This window comes from Callithrix jacchus, chromosome 11 (assembly GCF_049354715.1).
Source record: "Callithrix jacchus isolate 240 chromosome 11, calJac240_pri, whole genome shotgun sequence".
Lineage (NCBI taxonomy): Eukaryota > Metazoa > Chordata > Mammalia > Primates > Cebidae > Callithrix > Callithrix jacchus.
In genome coordinates, this window is record NC_133512.1 from 107323247 (window position 1) to 107341528 (window position 18282).

General features: G+C 45.5%; 1 protein-coding gene across 2 annotated transcripts in view; it reads left to right on the forward strand.

Annotated features, from left to right (window-relative positions):
* PARP12 (poly(ADP-ribose) polymerase family member 12) overlaps positions 1-17102 on the forward strand; it is a 39230-nt gene extending 22128 nt beyond the window's left edge. For both annotated transcript variants that reach the window (XM_002751937.7, XM_009002977.5), the window contains exons 7-12: positions 2371-2512; positions 5628-5724; positions 11984-12059; positions 13302-13432; positions 14354-14505; positions 15970-17102. In XM_002751937.7, the coding sequence (XP_002751983.1) occupies positions 2371-2512; positions 5628-5724; positions 11984-12059; positions 13302-13432; positions 14354-14505; positions 15970-16295 (924 nt within the window). In that variant the 3' untranslated portion in view covers positions 16296-17102. The remainder of the gene's footprint in view (positions 1-2370; positions 2513-5627; positions 5725-11983; positions 12060-13301; positions 13433-14353; positions 14506-15969) is intronic.
* The last annotated feature ends 1180 nt before the right edge of the window (positions 17103-18282 follow it).

Sequence of the window (18282 nt, forward strand, 5' to 3'; positions counted from 1 at the left end):
CCATCACTTTCATTTTGTTTGGTGATCTGTCTGGCTTCTTGGGGAAGACCTCTGGTTGCTGAATGAGATGACACAGGGCTCTGGGCAACCCATGCAAAAGTAGGGTTCCCTGGTAGTGGTTTCAGACCCAATCGTCACAGCTCTGGGGGGTGGGGCCTTTCTCCTCCAGCCAACCAACACCTGGAGCTTCCCCCTTTCTCTCCTGTGCTCCTCCTCCTTTGTGGCAGTGCAGAAACTCATCACAAGCAGTTTGAGAATCTCTGGGGAGGAACAGTGTGTGGATGTTATGGATATGCCACGTGGTGGTGGGGGCGTAGAGACACGTGTAGGCCTGGCAGCTTCAGGCCGGACGGCCTAGGATGATCTGGTTCTCCTCGTCCTCCCTTTCCTACACGTTTCTGGTGTAGCTACACATTTGAGTTTCTTTTTTAGTTTTCTGCTAATTGCGACTTCAAAACAGTTTTCTCTTGATTCCCAGAAAAGCTAAGTTTTTTCTGTCTTGAGCCCAGGAAGTACTCCAACATCTCACATCAAAAAGAGATACCTGCTGGTCCTGCCACAGGACCCATGGGAATCTGTCATTCCTTCCACGTCTCACTGGTGCCTCCAGGAGCTAAACCCAGACCTTTCTCAGCCTGACACATAATGTGGCTGCTGTTGTTAGTTTCTCCTTCCAAACCTCCCGCTGGGGGCAAAAAATCCTTTGCTTTTTGCTTTCAGCTCATCCACCTGTATCTTCCCTCCCGCTGTGACCACCCATCTGCAGCGATTTTGACTAGAGGCCTGGGGGCGGGGGGGGGGGGGGGGGGGGGGGGGGGGCAGGATGCCTGCCTCTGACTGCTGCTTCTCCTCTCTGTTTCGCTGACTCCCCACTTCATTTCCTCAGGCCTAAAGGGGAGGGATTGTTTTCTTTTCCTTTCCCCTTGTTGTCTGAAAGGGATTTTTATGCCACATCCTTTTCCTCCCAGACTCTAGTCTAATGGTTTGGTTTTGAAGGAGGACAGAGTTCAGAGAGAGAAACTTAGGCACCTTACAAACCATTAGGAGGCTGCTTTACAAATCATTATACCTCTTACACCCGCCCCTCATGGCCCTCATGGGGCCAACTCATTGTTGTCCCTTGGGCTTGGGCCTGGCTCAGGTGTCTTTCTTCCAAGAAGCCTTTGCTGGGTCTGACCCTTCCTTGGTCATTCTTAGTTGCCCCACTCAGAGTCAAGAGCACCTGTGAGACCTGTGTGGGACCTTGTGTTTGATGCTTTGAAATGTCTGCATACTTTTGTTCCTCTCCTCCATTGCTGGGCTCAGTTGCCCAGAGGCATGGGTGAATCTTGTCTCACTTATTGTTTGGCTGGTAACACCTAAAGCCTGTGACCTAGGAGGACTAGGATGGTAGCAATAGGGGGAATAGGAAAATTGACAGGGACAGAGGGAGTTAGTTACAGGTTCAATAACTTTGATTTTAGTTGTCAACATAATGTCAAATTTAATAAGAACAGTATGATAGTAACATTTATTGAGTATGTTTTGTTCCGGGCACTGTACTAAGTGCTTTTTTTTTTTTGAGATGGAGTTCCGCTGTTATTACCCAGGCTGGAGTGCAATGGCGCAATCTCGGCTCACCACAACCTCTGCCTCCTGGGTTCAGGCAATTCTCCTGCCTCAGCCTCCCGAGTAGCTGGGATTACATGTACTAAGTGCTTTGCATGCCTTACTTAAATAATTTCTCCAACCCTGTGAAGATGATGTAGTCCTGCTGTATAAAGGGTTGAATATGGCCTAAGTATTATTATTATTCACATTACAGGCTTGAGGTAACAGAGGCTCGGGGGGGTTAAGATAACTTGCCAAAGTTATAGAGCCAGCAGGTTTGGGAGCCAGAATTTAAACTCAGTCTAACCCAAGATTTGAGATTTCCTGTAGGTAATTATAGAAGGAGAGGGATTGAAATAATGGATAATTAAAAAAAAGAAGAGTTCTTCTAGGGACCAGAAAAAGAAAACCACAAGGAAGAGGACAGAATCCCACTCTGATTCAGGATGGTGGGAACATGAATAGACGGGTAAGAGCAGCCTGGCCCGGGCTGCTCAGTCAGGCAGCACTCGGGAAATCGCTGTTGCTCTTCCACCGGGATTTGAGCGGCTGCTGCGTCCTCCGTCCTAGGTGACTTGAGCGCCCTCCCTTCTGTTGTTCCCATCCCTGTTGTCCTGCTCGGCAGGACCCATATTTACTGCCTTGTGTTTGCTAGGGCAGCTTCAGGAGACAGTCAGGGTCCACGATGAGCATGTCTGAAATGTGGCGTGGGTGCCACCAGTGTCTTTCCTTATCCCCGCAGGTTCTTGCCTTCATAAAGTGTCTGGCTTTCCCTCACAGGGCACAGCGCACCCCGTGACCTCTGTCAGCAGTACCGATGTGGAGAAGGCCTACCTGGCCTACTGTGCGCCGGGGTCTGCCAGTCAGGCAGCCACCCTGAAGTTCCAGGCTGGAAAGCACAACTACGAGTTAGACTTCAAAGGTATCCTCTGCCCCTGCCGTCACCCCACAGAGCCTGTCTGTGTTGGTGCTGTCCCTCCACCTTAACCCTGGAGGAGCTGTGTGTACACACCGAGGGCCTGGGTGGGTACAGGAAAGAAAAGCAAGGTACACCCATGTAGAAGGGGAGACAGACCTGGAAACAGATGACACCTGGCCCTGTGCAGTTGAGGAAGAGCTGCATCGAGGGTGTGAGGAGAATGGATCCCAGGAGGAACAGGAGCCCCAAGTGTGGAGGACAAGCAGGGTCAGCATGCATGCAGTATGGTTGTCCTGCTGTGTCCGAGGACTAACCTTAGTTTCTGACACGTGTCCCAGCAGCTCCTCTGTGCAGTGTCTGCTTTTCACTGCCTGCTGTGGCTGTGCTGCTGCCATCTTTTTTTTTTTTTTTTTTGGGACAGAGTCTTACTTTGTTCCCCAAGCTGGAGTGCAATGGTGTGATCTCAGCTCACTGCAACCTCTGCCTCCTGGGTTCAACCGATTCCTGTGCCTCAGCCTCCCCAATAGCTGGTATTACAGGCATGAGCCACCACACCTGGCTAATTTTTTGTATTTTTAGTGGAGATAAGGTTTCACCATGTTGCCCAGATCTAGAATTCCTGTCCTCAAGTGATCTTCCTGCCTCAGCCTCCCAAGGTGCTGGAATTTCATGCCCGAGCCACCGCACCTGGCTTCTGCCATCTTTTCTGTGGGCGACTTTGACATTGATGAGTTTAACGCAGGGTAGGACACAGAGTAGTTAAAAGTCCCTGGGAAACAGATTTCATGCACTCATGGTGTCCTGAGGCTGGGGCTGAAATGTTTGTCCTAGTTGCCTTAACAGACAGAAATAGGCCACCCTTTGGCCAGTTCCTCCAAGTGTCTGATTTGTGAGAATTTTTTAAGTTTTACTTCTACTGTAGTTTCTCTTAAGCCATTTCCACATGAGTATATTGGTCCAGCTTTATTCAGTTCCATTTTGCCTGTATTTCACGTTTTAAACTGAGTCCTTCTGAAGGTTCAGCATTTTATAAGGGAGTAAGTGGCCTTCCTTTAAACAGTTTATGGTTTTCTTTATTTTTGCAGACCTTTATTCTATGTGGAGTGTAACGAAGTGTCTGGGAATTACCCTAAAACTACTTTGGCTGCCTGTATTTGGCCTTGGTTTTGCTTGTGGTTTTGTGGCACTTGTGGTTTTGCTTAAGGTAGATCACTGCCCCCTTGACATGCCTTTACAAAGTTTCTTCTCTAGAGTGCGAACTGCTTCTGCTGGAGATCGCCAGCCATATGTGGTCTGGTTTTCTTTCCAAGGCCTGACATACACCAGTGCATGAAAGGGGACAGTGACAGCATACACCGTAATCAAATCAGGACTGCCCTGGAGGTTGGGGCTGTGTGGCAAGCACACATCTGACTGCTGCTGACAGCAATCTAAAATATTTCTTTGAAATATCTAGAAAATATCAAAACAGATATGTCACAAATGTCACATACCACCTTTATCATTCTCAACCTGGGCTGCACCCTGGGGACATAACAGAACCTCATGATAGGGATGGGGAAGAGCACAGTGCAGTTTATGATTCCTGCAGACTGACCACAGCTAATTTGAGTGGGCACAATTTTTTTTTTTTTGGTAGGTAAATAACAGAATCCACAAAAGAAGCTTGAGATGAATTGGCTTCTTCCCCCACAACTTGACTACTAAGTATAAAGCAAGTCTCAAAGCAAACTGCCACACACATTAGCTATTTACGAGGAAGCAAGTACATTTAAAACACAAAATAGCCAAATGACTTGTTCTGAAATTTCAGGGACAGTTCAGTTCTGTCCTTTTAGGGATTCTTGTCACAAATGATTCACTCAAGGCAAATGCCAGGGTTCCAGAGGTAGAATTCTAGCATCCTGTTAGCTGGTGTCAGGCAGGGCAGAATCTCCCAAAGGCAGGCCATAGCCTAGGTTATCCTCTGGAAGGGTAAATTACGGAAAAGGCCTCATTTTACCCTGTCCATAGAAAAATGTGTCTAACACACATTTAGCCAGCCCACATATCTTGGCTCACTTAATTTCACCAGTGAGAGCAATTCAAGATTCATCACAGTTGGCCAGTTGACCAGTATCACCCATTTAAATATGCCAGTGAGAATGGTCTTGATGGGCAGGTGAGTAGTGGGTAATGGAAGGGGTCATGGTTGCTGCATCTGGATCATGGGCTCTGAATGAGAATGTGGGTGGACCTCCAGGAGTGATGACCATCTGGGCTGCAGTGTAAGACACACACACTTGGATAGCCATACAGTTTATGCTCAAGTGCAGTAAGGCTAATTCTGGACATATTAAAATGTTTTTTAAATGAAAATAAAATTAGCTGGGCATGGTGTCACACACCTGTAGTCCCAGCTACTTGGGAGGCTGAGGTGGGAGGATTACTTGAGCCAGTGAGTTGAAGGTCCACTTGGGTAACAAAGCAAGACCCCATCTCTTTAAAAAAAAAAAAAAAAAAAAAAAGTAAGACTTGAAAGGGTGTTTCTGGTGGGCAGGAGCATGACAAACACTTCTAGGTATTTGTCATTTTCAACTTGAGGGGTCAGTTCCCCCAATTCCAAATCCTCAGGTTGAATATGGGATTCTTGAGGGTGGGGAAGCAAGACATTTGTTTATTAACGATATTATTGGTTTAGAAAGGTTGATGAATCCTGCCATCGTTTTAAAAAAAGTCATAAAACTTATATTCATTCTGAATCTCCCTCTAACTCAAAACGTGGTAGTTTGGTCTCAGGCTGGGCTGAGGCTTTTTTATATCCAAGCTGGGAAAAATTGCTAAGCAAAATAATGATTTAAACAAGACTGGAAGCAACAATTTAAAAGCACTCATGTATAATTGACATGTCAATTACTAATCATTCCTCTATTCATTAAACCCAGTCTCCTAAGGATACCTATTTTCTTTATGAATATTTGAAATGTGTAAAATGGCCCTTTTTTTTTTTTAACAGATTGATTCTGGGCTTTACACATTTGGATAAGTTTTCAAATCTAACTTGTGTTTATAAAACATTGCCATCCTGTGTGTATGTATACGTATATGTATATTTTTTCACTGGTTATGTTTTTTTCAGCCTTCATTCAGAAAAACCTGGTCTATGGCACAACTAAAAAGGTTTGCCGCAGACCCAAATACGTGTCTCCCCAGGATGTGACGACCATGCAAACCTGGTAGGTGGCAATGAGGGGCATGGTACTTAACATGTAATCAGCTGGGGTGTGCTCTGCAGCGGCCACAGAAAGCTTGCCTTAGACAGCACTCGAGTACTTGTTGGCTTGTACAGAGAAGAGCTCCTGTACTCTGTTACCGTTTTGTCTTCTATTAGTTGGACCAGAGAGGGAATTACCCTGTGGGTCGAAGCTTTGTGATGCATAATTAGAAGGCTGCCTGTTGTGATCCACAATAATTCCATGGAAAAGACAGACTCTGAAGGCGAGTCGAGACTTGAAGCCAACCCATCAGTTTGTCTTTTCCTTGAAATCACTGAGTCATAGACTAGAATTTTTTAAATGTTGAAATAATGAAGTAATGGTGGAATTACACCATTGAAAACCCATGTAATTCAGTATTTGAATATCGCAGACTATCAAAATTCTAAAAACAGATATTGCAGTCACTAATGGGCAAGCTTTATCAGGGTGAGTTTCAGTCACAAGATGGCTGCCAGGAGCCACCAGGTTAGCCTGTGGCCTGTCAGCCCCTTGGAGGGAGGAAAGAAACCTCTATCGCAGATGAGGGGACATTCTTGTTCTTTGCACTGATCAGACCCCATCTCAACCACTGGTGTTATTTTAGGCTTGGGGAGGTGGGATGGGATTGGAGCTGAGAGGATGGGGTCAGTGTTCTCCAAACCACGCAGCTGTATGGTGGGAGAAGGTGGCCTGCGTGGTGGAGAAGGGACCACAGTGCCCATGCAGCTTGGGTTTGCTACAGCCAGTGCTGGGACTTTAAGCAATGTTGCTATTAGCTGACTTTGTTACACCTTCTGTTCCCGTGAGAGGTCTGACTTGCGTCTATTTTATGGAGAATTTACAGTATCTCTGTTGGTTATTTTGTTTTGTGAAGCATGCAAAGGTCATTTTTAAGAGTTTGGTACAAGATAGAGGAGAAAGGTATTACCAGTCCACAGAACTGCCTTGTGAGTAAGACCTAGCAAAGTAATTTCCTGGGAATGTGCCTTACTTTTTTCCTTTTTAAATTAAAATTTATTTTTGGGCTGGGTGCAGTGACACACCTGTAATCCCAACAGTTTGAGAGGCTGAGGAGGGTAGATTGCTTGAGCCCAGGAGTTCAAGACCAGCCTGGGCAACGTGGTGAGACACCATCTCTATAAAAAATACAAAAATTACCCAGTCGTGGTGGCATGCGCATGTAGTCCCAGCTACTCAGGAGGCTGAGGTAGGAGGGACACCTGAGCCCAGGGAGGTGGAGACTCTGGTGAGCTGAGATCACGCCACTGCACTCCAGCCTGGGTGACATAGTGAGACCCTGTCTCAAAAATAATAATTATTATTATTACTGTGTAAAACCTTTGTGATTAAAAGTCAAAACTATGTAAAATGGATCCTCAGTAGTTTGTAACTTCTTCCGTGTTATCTCTACCCTGTTCCCACTGTGGGTAACATTAGTTTCTGGTTTCTCTTTGAAAAAATAAGCATTTGCATACACACATGTAAAAGTATTTTCTTCTCTTCTCTTCTTGCATGAAAGGGAACATGCTATGTATACTGTTGTATACCTTTTTTGTTTCACTTAAAAATAGATCCTGATAATCACTTTGTTTCAATTCATTAACTTCCTCAATCTGTTTCTTCCTTCTTGGTTCCCCATAATATGTACGTGTCACTATTTATTTAATATGTCCCCTTTTCATGGGTGTTTGTGTTTTTTTCGGTCTTTTGCACTTACAAAACAGAGTGCTGTGATGAACCATTTGATGTCGTGCTGTTTCAAATTTTGGAGGTATGGCTGGGCGCAGCGGTGTACACCTATAATCCCAGCACTTTGGGAGGCCAAGATGGAAGGATTGCTTGAGCCCAGGAGTTTGAGACCAACCTGGGCAACATAGTGAGACCTTGTCTCTTTTTTCTGTTTTGTTTTAATAAAACAAATTTTGGAGGTAGACTATTAGGTCAGAGTTCTAGAAAGTGAAGCAAGTTCCTTTCCATGGGCTGGAATCATTGTGCACACCCCCAGGATGCATGAGATGTCACAGAGTGAGTTGTCAAGCTCTTGGGCTTTTGCGGTTCTCAGGGCTCAAAGACGGATCAGTGGACCTCATTTTGCTTTCTCTTAGAAGTGAGGTTGAATATTTTTTCTAACAAGTAATTACTATTTTCACTTCTTTTTCTGTAGACTGTTGGTCTTTTTTATCCATTTCTCTATCAACTTTCTGGTGTTTTTCTTAATTATCAAGAGCCTTTTATCTATTAGGGAGCCTGGCCCTCATTTCGTTGTATAAATGGCAAATCTTTTCTCTTAGTTTGTTGTTTGCCTTTTGACTTTGCCTATGAAGCCTTTTACCATAAAGATATATTTCTTATTCTTATTTTAGTTAAACGTACCAGTCTCTTACTGATTCTGGATTTGGAATTTTGGTTGATTAAGACCCTCCTATTTTGGGAAGTCACATTTTATTCTTTTCTATCCAGAGCCTACCCTAGACAAGGTTTGGAAGTGTCTGTTTTCTTAGAGTAGATCTCTCTTGTTGTCATTCTTACTTAGTTTTCAGGGGGCCACAAGAAGATGCCAAATGTCCAAACTAAAAGTGATTCAGACTAAGATATGAGTGATTCAGAGTCTCCTCCTCTCACTCCTGTAAGCGGAGTATCACACATTGTTCACACAGACGAAGTGTTCAGTTCTTCCCTCCGACCCATGTGCCAGCAGCTGGTTGTCATTAACTCCAGTAAGGAAGTCTGCTTGGGTCTGCATGGCCAACTGGGAATCTGAGGGTAGATCACTTTCAGAAAGAACTTTTCTATTTACACAGTTAATGGAGTCTTAAAATGTGATATCCATATTCAGAATTTATAATACAGGAGTCTCATGTAAAAATTATTTGTTTACAAATAAATATCCTGGGTCGCTCTGTCACCCAGGATGGAATGCAGTGGTGTGATCACAGCTCACTGCAGCATTCCATCTCAGCCTTCCAAGTAGCTGGGACCACAGGCATACGCCACCATGCCCAGCTAATTTTATTTTCTGTAAAGACAAGATTTCACCATGTTGCCCATCCTCCATGAAAATGTTTCATTCATGTGATTAGGTCTTATTTTTTCTTTTCTTACCTTCATATATATATATATATATATATGTATGTGTGTGTGTGTGTGTATATAAAATTTTTATATATACATATATATTTTTAAGGCTATGGTAGGAACTACATGTTCTTCACTTATGTACAAGTAAATCAGTATCTTTGCCCTCCTATCTTTTTTTCCATTTGCCTTCCTTTCAACATTTTTAAACATTATTTTTTAAATTGTACGTTAGGTTCTGGGGTACATGTGCAGATCATGCAGGATTGTTGCATAGGTACATACATGGCAAGGTGGTTTGCTGCCTCCATCCCCCCCATCATCTATATCTGGCATTTCTCCCCATGTTATCCCTCCCCACCCTTCCACCCCCTGCTGCCCCTCCCCTAGACCCCCTCAGCAGACCCCAGTGTGTGATGCTTCCCTGCCTGTGTCCCTGTGTTCTCATGTTCAACACCCACCTATAAGTGAGAACATGCGGTGTTTGATTTTCTGTTCTTGTGTCAGTTTGCTGAGAATGATGGTTTCCAGATTCATCCATGTCTCTACAAAGGACACGAACTCATCATTTTTTATGGCTTTGTAGTATTCCATGGTATATATGTGCCACATTTTCTTTGTCGAGTCTATCATTGATGGGCATTTGGGTTGATTCCAGGTCTTTGCTATTGTAAACAGTGCCACAATGAACATACATGTGCATGTGTCTTTATAATAGAATGATTTATAGTCCTTTGGGTATATACTGAATAATGGGATTGCTGAGTCAAATGGAATTTCTATTTCTACGTCCTTGAGGAATACCCCATCTTCCACAATGGTTGAACTAATGTATACTCCCACCAACAGTGTAAAAGTGTTGCTATTTCTCCACATCCTCTCAACATTTTTTAAACCTCAAGAGGCATTGTTATTTTATACTCTAAAGGTTTCATTAAATTTACTCACAATTTTATTACTTTGTCCTTTCAGATTACCTTAGATCAGGGTTGTCCAATCTTTTGGCTTCCCTGGGCCACATTAGAAGAAAAATAATTGGACCACACATAAAATACACTACCACTAAAGATAGCTGAGCTTAAAAAAAATAGCAGAAAAATCTCATATTTTAAGAGAGTTTACAAATTTGCGTTGGGTTGCATTCAGAGCTGTCCTAGGTCATAATGCAGTCTGTGGGTTGCAGGTTGGACAAATCTTCTTTGATGAAGATTTGTTGGAAAACTCTGTTTTTGGTTTGTCTTAATATTTATTTATATATTTTGAGATGGAGTCTCACTCTGTTGTCCAGGCCAGAGTGCAGTGGCTGATCTTGACTCATTGCAACCTCTGCCTCCTGAGTTCAAGCAATTCTCCTGTCTCAGCCTCGTGAGTAGTTGGAACTGCAGGCATGCACCACTGTGCCCGGCTAATTTTTGTATTTTTAGTGGAGACGGGGTTTACTTATATTGGTCAGGTTGGTTTTGAACTCCTGATCTCAAGTGATCTGCCCACTTTGGCCTCCCAAAGTGCTGGGATTACAGGCATGGGTCACTGGCCCTGGCTGGTAGGTATTTATTTTTCCCTGAATCTTGAAAGATATTTTCACTGGGTATAGAATTTTGGGTTGTAGAGATTTTCTCTTGGATCATTGATGATGATCACTGTCTTCCACTCTCAGTGGAAGCCAGAAGACAGTGGAGTCCTGTTGGTCTAATGGGCGCTTCTTCAACAGTAATCACTCTTTTTTCCTTTGGCTGCTTTCAAGAGCTTCTGTTTGTCTTGAGTTATGCATCCTTACTAAAGTGTGTCTAGGAATGTGCTTTTATTGATCATGGTTGAGATTCTTTGGGCTTCTTAAGCTGTGGATCGGTGCATCTCAGTTCTCTTTGAAAATCACCTCCACTCTGTTCTCTCTCCTTCTAGAGCTTCCCTTAGGTTCTCATCATATTCCAGAGGGACCTTCTCACTGTTCTCCATGTCTCGACCTCTTTCCCACATTTTCCATTTCCTTGTTGCTGTAGGTCACATTCTGGACAATTTCATTTCACATACCTTTCAGCTTACTGATTCTTTCTCCAGCTGGTTTAATCTGGATTAAGCTGGTCCATTGCACTTTTGTTATTAGGATTATCCTTATCATTTCTGTAAGTTCTGCATGGTTCTTTTTTAGATCTTCCAGGTCCTTTTATAGTTTCCTGTTCCTTGCATATATTTTTAAAGTTTGTCTTTCTTTTTCTTTAAACATAGGAAGAATAATTGTTTTGTAATCTGTCTGATAATTGCAGCATCTTAAGTCTTCATGGGTCTGTTTTTGGCTGATTCTTGCTGGTAGGACCTTGCTTTGTTATTTTTGAACTGTCATTTTCCTGGGAAAGTTATATGTGGGAGTTCTTTGAGGCTTAGGATGAAGGTAAGTGTCTCGTGCCAGCAGAAACAGAAGGTAGGTCTATTTAGAAAGAACAGTGTGTTCTGAAACTTAATAGGAATGATTTGTAGTTACAGTTTCACAGCCCTTGTTCCTGAACCCTTGAGCCATATGTCTTTTGAACTGCTTTTATTTATTTTCAGAAAGATAATGTGATGCCTGTATCATGTGACACTCTGTATTTTAGCACATTAGTATTTCCGCAGTAAAAAATATGCATAGTCAGTTTAAGAAGGACAGATACAGACCACAATGGCCTCTTACTAACTTAAGTCAAATTTCTACTGCCAAATGAGTTTTGACATCACTTTTATGTTTTTTAAAGAATGTTTTATTTCTTTTTTTCCCCTGCTTTTCCTGAGCTATATAAAACAAGTTTTACAATGTTAATTGTATCTCATCGAGGCCTTAAAAATGTCTTGAGAGCTCTTAGACTTTCAGAATTGTGGGTAAAGGTTTATGGCCCTGGGTGTGCTCCTTTAACCACGCGCTCCATCACTTTTCTCCCTTTTGTGTGGTAGTTGGGACACAGGTGAGAAATAGATGTCTCAGGACTGTTTGGAGTTTGCTAGATAGGCAAAGATGAAAGCGCTCTCATGTTGTGAATATGTGTGAACATGTTTCCTTGTCTTCTACCTGCTCCTAAAATATGAGATGCTGAGACTCAAGACTGGTGACATTGGCTAGCAGAGACCACCCCTGGTAGATTTGCTTTGTATAAGAATAAAATGTCTACGTGTTTTTGTTTACATTTTGTAGCAATACCAAGTTTCCAGGCCCAAAGAACATCCCAGACTATTGGGACTCCTCTGCCTTGCCAGACCCAGGCTTTCAGGTAGGCGACGCATGTGCCTGGGGCTGGACAGGAAGGTGTTCTGTAGAGGTGGGTGTGTGTGAACAGACTATGCTGTTCCTCAACACTGAAGAAGCTCTAAGGCTGGGGCTCACTGGGGCGGGCAGGAGGGCAGTGACAGATGTGGGCTTTATTTTTGTTTTTGCTTTTTTTTTTTTTTTTTTCCCAGAAAGTTTTGTTTTTTTTACCACCCAGGAGATGGCTGTAGCTCTGAGGGAGGGGATGTCTTGTGGGGGGAGGATGAGATGTGAAATTTGCTGGAAAGGGCAGAAATAAGGAGCTTATGGGCTGGGCTTAACCAATAAATTCCAATTTTACTAAGTGAGAAAAGGAAAATAAGCCCAGGAAGGACCTGAGTCCGTTGTACATTTGGAGGAGGGGTTACTGTCAGAAAGGAAGGCATTTATGACTAGCAGACAGGAGAATGGACAGTCAATTCAGCAGCTTGTTGAGGGGCTCTAACCAGTGGGGACTGCTGAGTACAGGAGAGTAAGCAGACTAACATCTGATGCTGCCCGTCTGTGTGAGCAGCTCGTCACCTGGCTGCTGGGCACTGTGCAACTCAGCTTCATAACATGATGGTCCCTGTCCTGGCAGAACTTACTCAGCTTGTACAAGGCACATGCAGATGCCAACTGTGTAGGCAAGAAGTGCTAAGGACCTGAATGGGTCAGACACGTTTGCCCATTCAACAGCTCTCTGGTCCTTAGACCATGTAGTCCAACCTGTGTCTTCAGCCTGTGTGGGACAAAAGAGCAGGGACAACCAGGGGATACCCAGGACAGTGGCTTAAGCATCACGTGTCTGTACTTTAGATTGGTTTCACAGTGATGAGGAGGAAAGTGACTACAATTTGCAAACATAGTAAATCCTCCACATCATCAATAGGTTCTTGGAAACTGACTTAACGTGAAACAACACACTGTCTAATGAAACCAATTTCCCATATGCTAATTGACATAAACAAGAGTTAAGTTCCGAATGGCATGCAGTTTGTTGTTTTACTTAAAGTTGCAGTTTCTAAGAACCTATCAACGACGTTCCATGAGGACTTACTGTCTTCTGTTCCTGGAGAGACCACATAATCGGGGGAGATGGGAACGGGCCATTGCTCTCTGGGCATTTGTGCTTCTGCAGTTCTAGTATTTAAAGAAGCCTTGGGAAGGGGTCAAGTTCTATTCTGCACTTTGACGAAAATGCATTAAAAACATTTGCCCCTTGCAGAAGATCACCCTTAGTTCTTCCTCGGAAGAGTATCAGAAGGTCTGGAACCTCTTTAACTGCACACTGCCTTTCTACGTTGTTCAGAAGATTGAGCGAGTGCAGAACCTGGCTCTCTGGGAAGTCTACCAGTGGTGCGTTGGGGCTCGCTCTTGGTGGGCTGGTGGCTCTGTCCCTTCACACCGCTGGCTGCTTGCCACATGTGGCCTGGGCCTCCAGGAAAAGCAGAGTGGCAGTTAGGGCTGCTGTGTGCTAGGAGCTGTGTGTCTGTGCTCCTTCATCTGCTCCCCCAGAGCAGTGTGGTGGCACATTCCATTGTAGAGATGAGGGCACCGAGGCTTCCTGGAGCATACCACCTAATCCTGTTCATGAGCAGTGGCAAAGCCAGCACTCTCACTTGTCCATTCTGCCTTCCCAGAGACCAATGGGCTGGGTTGGTACAGCCCACCACACACGTATCCCCAGGAACATAGTCTGTGGCTGGAGAGCAGGGGTCTCAGGTTCATGCATGAGGACTGGCAGGTCCTTGGGCACCCAGTCACTTGTCTGTGTGAGGAGGAATCCCACAACAGGTCACCGGGCAGGCTGGGTCTTGCTGACCTGTCCCTACATGGGGTTGGGGCAGTGTGCACTCTGCACAGTGATGAAGTCTGGGAACGGGAGAGGGGAGAACAGGCCCCCTGACCAGCATCTTCAAAACTCTCCTATAGCGTCCCAGGGCTCAGTTCCAACCAGAAGCAAGGTGGGGGCGGGGTTGGGGGAAATGGTGCCCGCTTTCCAAGGGCTGTTCTGCTTTTGGAGTTCAGGGAGCCGCAGCAGTCTGGAGCTGTGGAGGGAAGGTTTCACCCAGCTCCCATGACCCCCCTTCTTTCCCACTCCCTGGTTTGTGGCTAGAACCTCACAGGCCTAGCCAGGGTAGCCTGTGACCTGTGTCTCTTGGTCTCAGGACACTTGATATTTGGGAAAAAAATGTTTGTTGTTTTTTTTGCATCAGGCCGGCTGTATTTGGTGGCTGGCACACTCTGCCCCCAGCACACATTCTTTTGCAATTCTAGGCAAAAAGGACAGATGCAGAAGCAGAACGGAGGGAAGGCCGTGGACGAGCGGCAGCTGTTCCACGGCACCAGTGCCATGTTTGTGGACGCCATCTGCCAGCAGAACTTTGACTGGCGGGTCTGTGGTCTTCACGGCACTTCTTATGGCAAGGGTAAGGCAAGACTGGCCTCCACCAGCAGAACCCATGTTGCTTTGCGTCTGCCTGGGAACAGACTGAGAGAGGGCATAAGGGGACCAGCCTGAGTTCATGAGCACCTGGGCATGGCTACCAGCCGCACCTTTGCTGTCGCTCCTCTGGGCACCGCCAGGAGCTTGGCCTCAGGTGTGGGCAGGGTGGCCTGCCTAGGCTGGGGTGTTGCTTCCCTGTGGAGCAGAGGCCCTGGGAGAGCAGTGTGCACTCTGCACAGTGATGAAGTCTGGGAACGGGAGAGGGGAGAAGGATGGGCTCCCTGACCAGCATCTTCAAAACTCTCCTACAGCGTCCCAGGGCTCAGCTCTGGTGACAGATGGGAGAGGAGAGGGCATACCTTCCCAGCCCTGATCAACTCCCTGACTGTGCCTTTAATGTTGATTTCCTTAGAACAGAAACCAGAAACCCTCAGAGATATTCATGTAAACTTGTATTCTGGGTATTGTGTGAGTGATCTTAGTGTTTTCTTGTCTCTTAGTTATTTTTAAATTTTCTAAAGGGAGTTTTAAAATATTATTTCTTTGGAAATAATTCCAAATTTAAGAAAGTGGCAAGAATAATATTAAGCTCTTGGGTAAATTTTACCTGGATTCATTGGTTTAACATGTTGCCACTTCTCTCTCTCCCTCTGTCTCGGAACGTTTTTCAGGTAGGTGACATATATTGTCTCCTTTCACCCTTTAACACATCCCAAGAACAGAACATTATCTTCTGGAAGCACCACATGCTTACCGCGTTGAGAACATTCTCTGCACTTTGACAATAATGCTTTAAAAACATTTGCCCCTTGCAGAAGATCACCCTTAGTTCTTCCTCGGAAGAGTATCAGAAGGTTCTCTTCTGACGTTCCATGTTCCAGCAGCCCATGTTCCAGGCCCATCAGTTCTTTGTCAGTCAGTTTCCGTCTGATGTAGCGAAGGTGTTGCGTCAAGATGGACGCAGCCAGTGGTAGACTTCTGAATTCAAATGTATAGGTGACAGCTTCCACCTCAGGTTCCCATTTGACAGGGCTCATGATTCTATGCACTGGGCTGCTGGAGTCTACAGACTGCTTTCATATATGGGATCTCATTTATTTTCCATGTCAACCCTGCAAGGTTGGGCTGAACATCCCCATTTTATGCCTGAGGAAACTGAGGTTTGGCAGATTAAGTAGTGGTGTGTCTAGAGGCCTTTAGGTTTTGTGTCTCAGTTTGGCAACTCCTCAGATCCTGCCATTCAGAAGGGTGTTGGTGTCACTGATCCATGTGTCTTCATGAGGGAGAGTGGAGACATGGCATGGAGGGAAGGCGGGAGATGCGGGGGTGGAAGAGTAGAGGCCCCTGGTGTTGTGTGTCACCAGGACGCTATCCACAGTGGGTTGACCCTTCCTGGCTGCGGGCCCTTCCACCAGGCGCCCAGCTGAACCCTCGTGTATCATTTCAGGAAGCTACTTTGCCCGCGATGCTGCGTATTCTCACCACTACAGCAAATCCGACACGCAGACCCACACGATGTTTCTGGCGCGGGTGCTGGTGGGCGAGTTCGCCAGGGGCAATGCCTGCTTTGTCCGCCCCCCAAACAAAGAGGGCCAGAGCAATGCCTTCTACGATAGCTGCGTGAACAGCGTATCCGACCCCTCTATCTTCGTGATCTTTGAGAAGCACCAGGTCTACCCAGAGTATCTCATCCAGTACACCACCTTCTCCAAGCCCTCGGTCACGCCCTCCTTCCTGATGGCCTTGGGTTCCCTGTTCAGCAACCGGCAGTGAGCGCACCAGAGTGTTCTGGGCCTTTTGCCTGCTCTGCCTTGAAATGGTTGTTTGGGCCTTTCTTTTTCTTTTTAAACAGGAAACTTTTAATGAACTATTCGTTTAACATTGACTTCTCAATGAAGTTACGTTCTTAATCTCTTGCTAATAATGATTTTTACTTTTAAGTCACGTTTGGGCTCACTAGTGGACTAACCAGAAGTGATTGCAGTCGAGTCCAGTTTTGATTTTTAATAATGTTGTCGAAGTTTTATTTTTTACTCTTTGTTGACTTTGCTGCTTATTGGCACCAGGCAGAGTTTCTAGACACAATTTTATGGATTCGTTTTAATTTTAAGCATGTGTCTCTGCAACGATTCAGATTTTCAGTCTCAGGGCATCTTAGTTTTACTTTTTATCAGAATGACATAGTAGCCACCAGTGGAGGACAGCCAGGGGCAGCACAGTCATTTCTGCCTGTTGCTCTGGCACCAACCCAGTCAGCTCTGCTGTGGCTTCTCCTGGGCACTAGTTGGCCTGTGTCACATTGTCAGAACAGGTGGCTGCTGTGTGGTGCCATCGAGTCCCTGGTAGTTCCCCTTGTCCTGGTGGGGTCACCCGTTGCCCAAGGAAGCCCATCTACCTGGCAGGTGACCTGGAGGAGTAGCTTCCCCGAGGACTCTTAGGCTTGGCCTATGAGTGTCCAAATCCACGACTCCTAAGCACTCTGGACACCCTCCAAGTGTGGGTTTTAACATCCCTGTGAGATTGAATACCTGTGCCACAAATGTCACAAAGAGTATGGAAATAAAAGAATATTTATCTGCAGTGGATGAAGACTGAAGCTCGTTTTTCTGTGTCTATTGAGCACCTGCTAGGTGCCAGGCGTTTTTCCGAGAATCAGGGATTGCCTTTGTTCATTTGGGCTGCTATAACAAAACACCATTGACTGGTGGCTCATAAACAGTAGATGTTTATCTCCCAGGTTTACAGCCAGAAAGTCCAACCTCCTGTTTCCACATAGATTCAGTGTCTTCCCACTGTATCCCCACACAGTGGAAGGGCCTCTTTTAGAAGGCACTGAATCCTATTCGTGAGGGCTCTGGCCTGATGGTCTAATCACCCCTATTTTAAATATCACCTAAGGGGTGAGGATTTCAACATTGGAATTTTGCAGGGGACAGAGCTCATGTCACTGGGCATGGTGAGCTATGTGTGGATTTATTGTGAAGACAATGAAGTTGAAGGTTCAGGGCCCCTTACTTGCTGGAGCCCCTCTCCAGGCTCCAACAATATGGGCACATGGTTGTAGGTTTTGATGACATTTGCAAATGTTACATATCTTTATTCTGTTTCCTTCAATTCATACGTTTTAGGCCCCATAAGACCCAGGTTCACCATTGAGCAGTGTGCTGTGCATGTGGAGAGTGTGTTGTGTGTGTTCCCCACACATGGCAGTTTACAAGAGCCTCCCTTACTGGGCATCGGCTGGTTCTGGTCCTGCTGGCAGAGGGGCTGGCAGGGCCGCTGGTGTCACCAGGCTGTCAGCCCTCCCAGCTCAGTCCTCACTGCCTGCTTCTTGCCCAGCCTCCACTTTCCTGAGTACATGTGCCTACTGGTGACTTGCTGCTCAGGCTTCAGTTGGCTTGCCTGTATTTCTCAGGTCCAAGGTGAGTGAATTAATTTTTCCATCTTTGGAGTGATCTGAAACCTTACACAGGCAAGTGCAATCAGGCCAGAGGAGAGCCAAGTTAAATGACCAGAGAAACAGCAAGGACAACACAGCTTCTCCCACCAGCGGGGTCAGTCATATGGTTGCCTGTGGTATGATTTTCAGACCCCCACCAAATTTCCCTCACAGCCCGACTGATCCTGCCATTTCATTCATTGCTGCTTCATTAAGTGGTCCTGCTCCGGTGCAGTTGGGCAGGGGGCAAAAAGGTGTCAGAGAAAACCATTAAATCCGTTGTATGTCTGTTAAGGTCTCACATGTAAGTGAACTGATTCT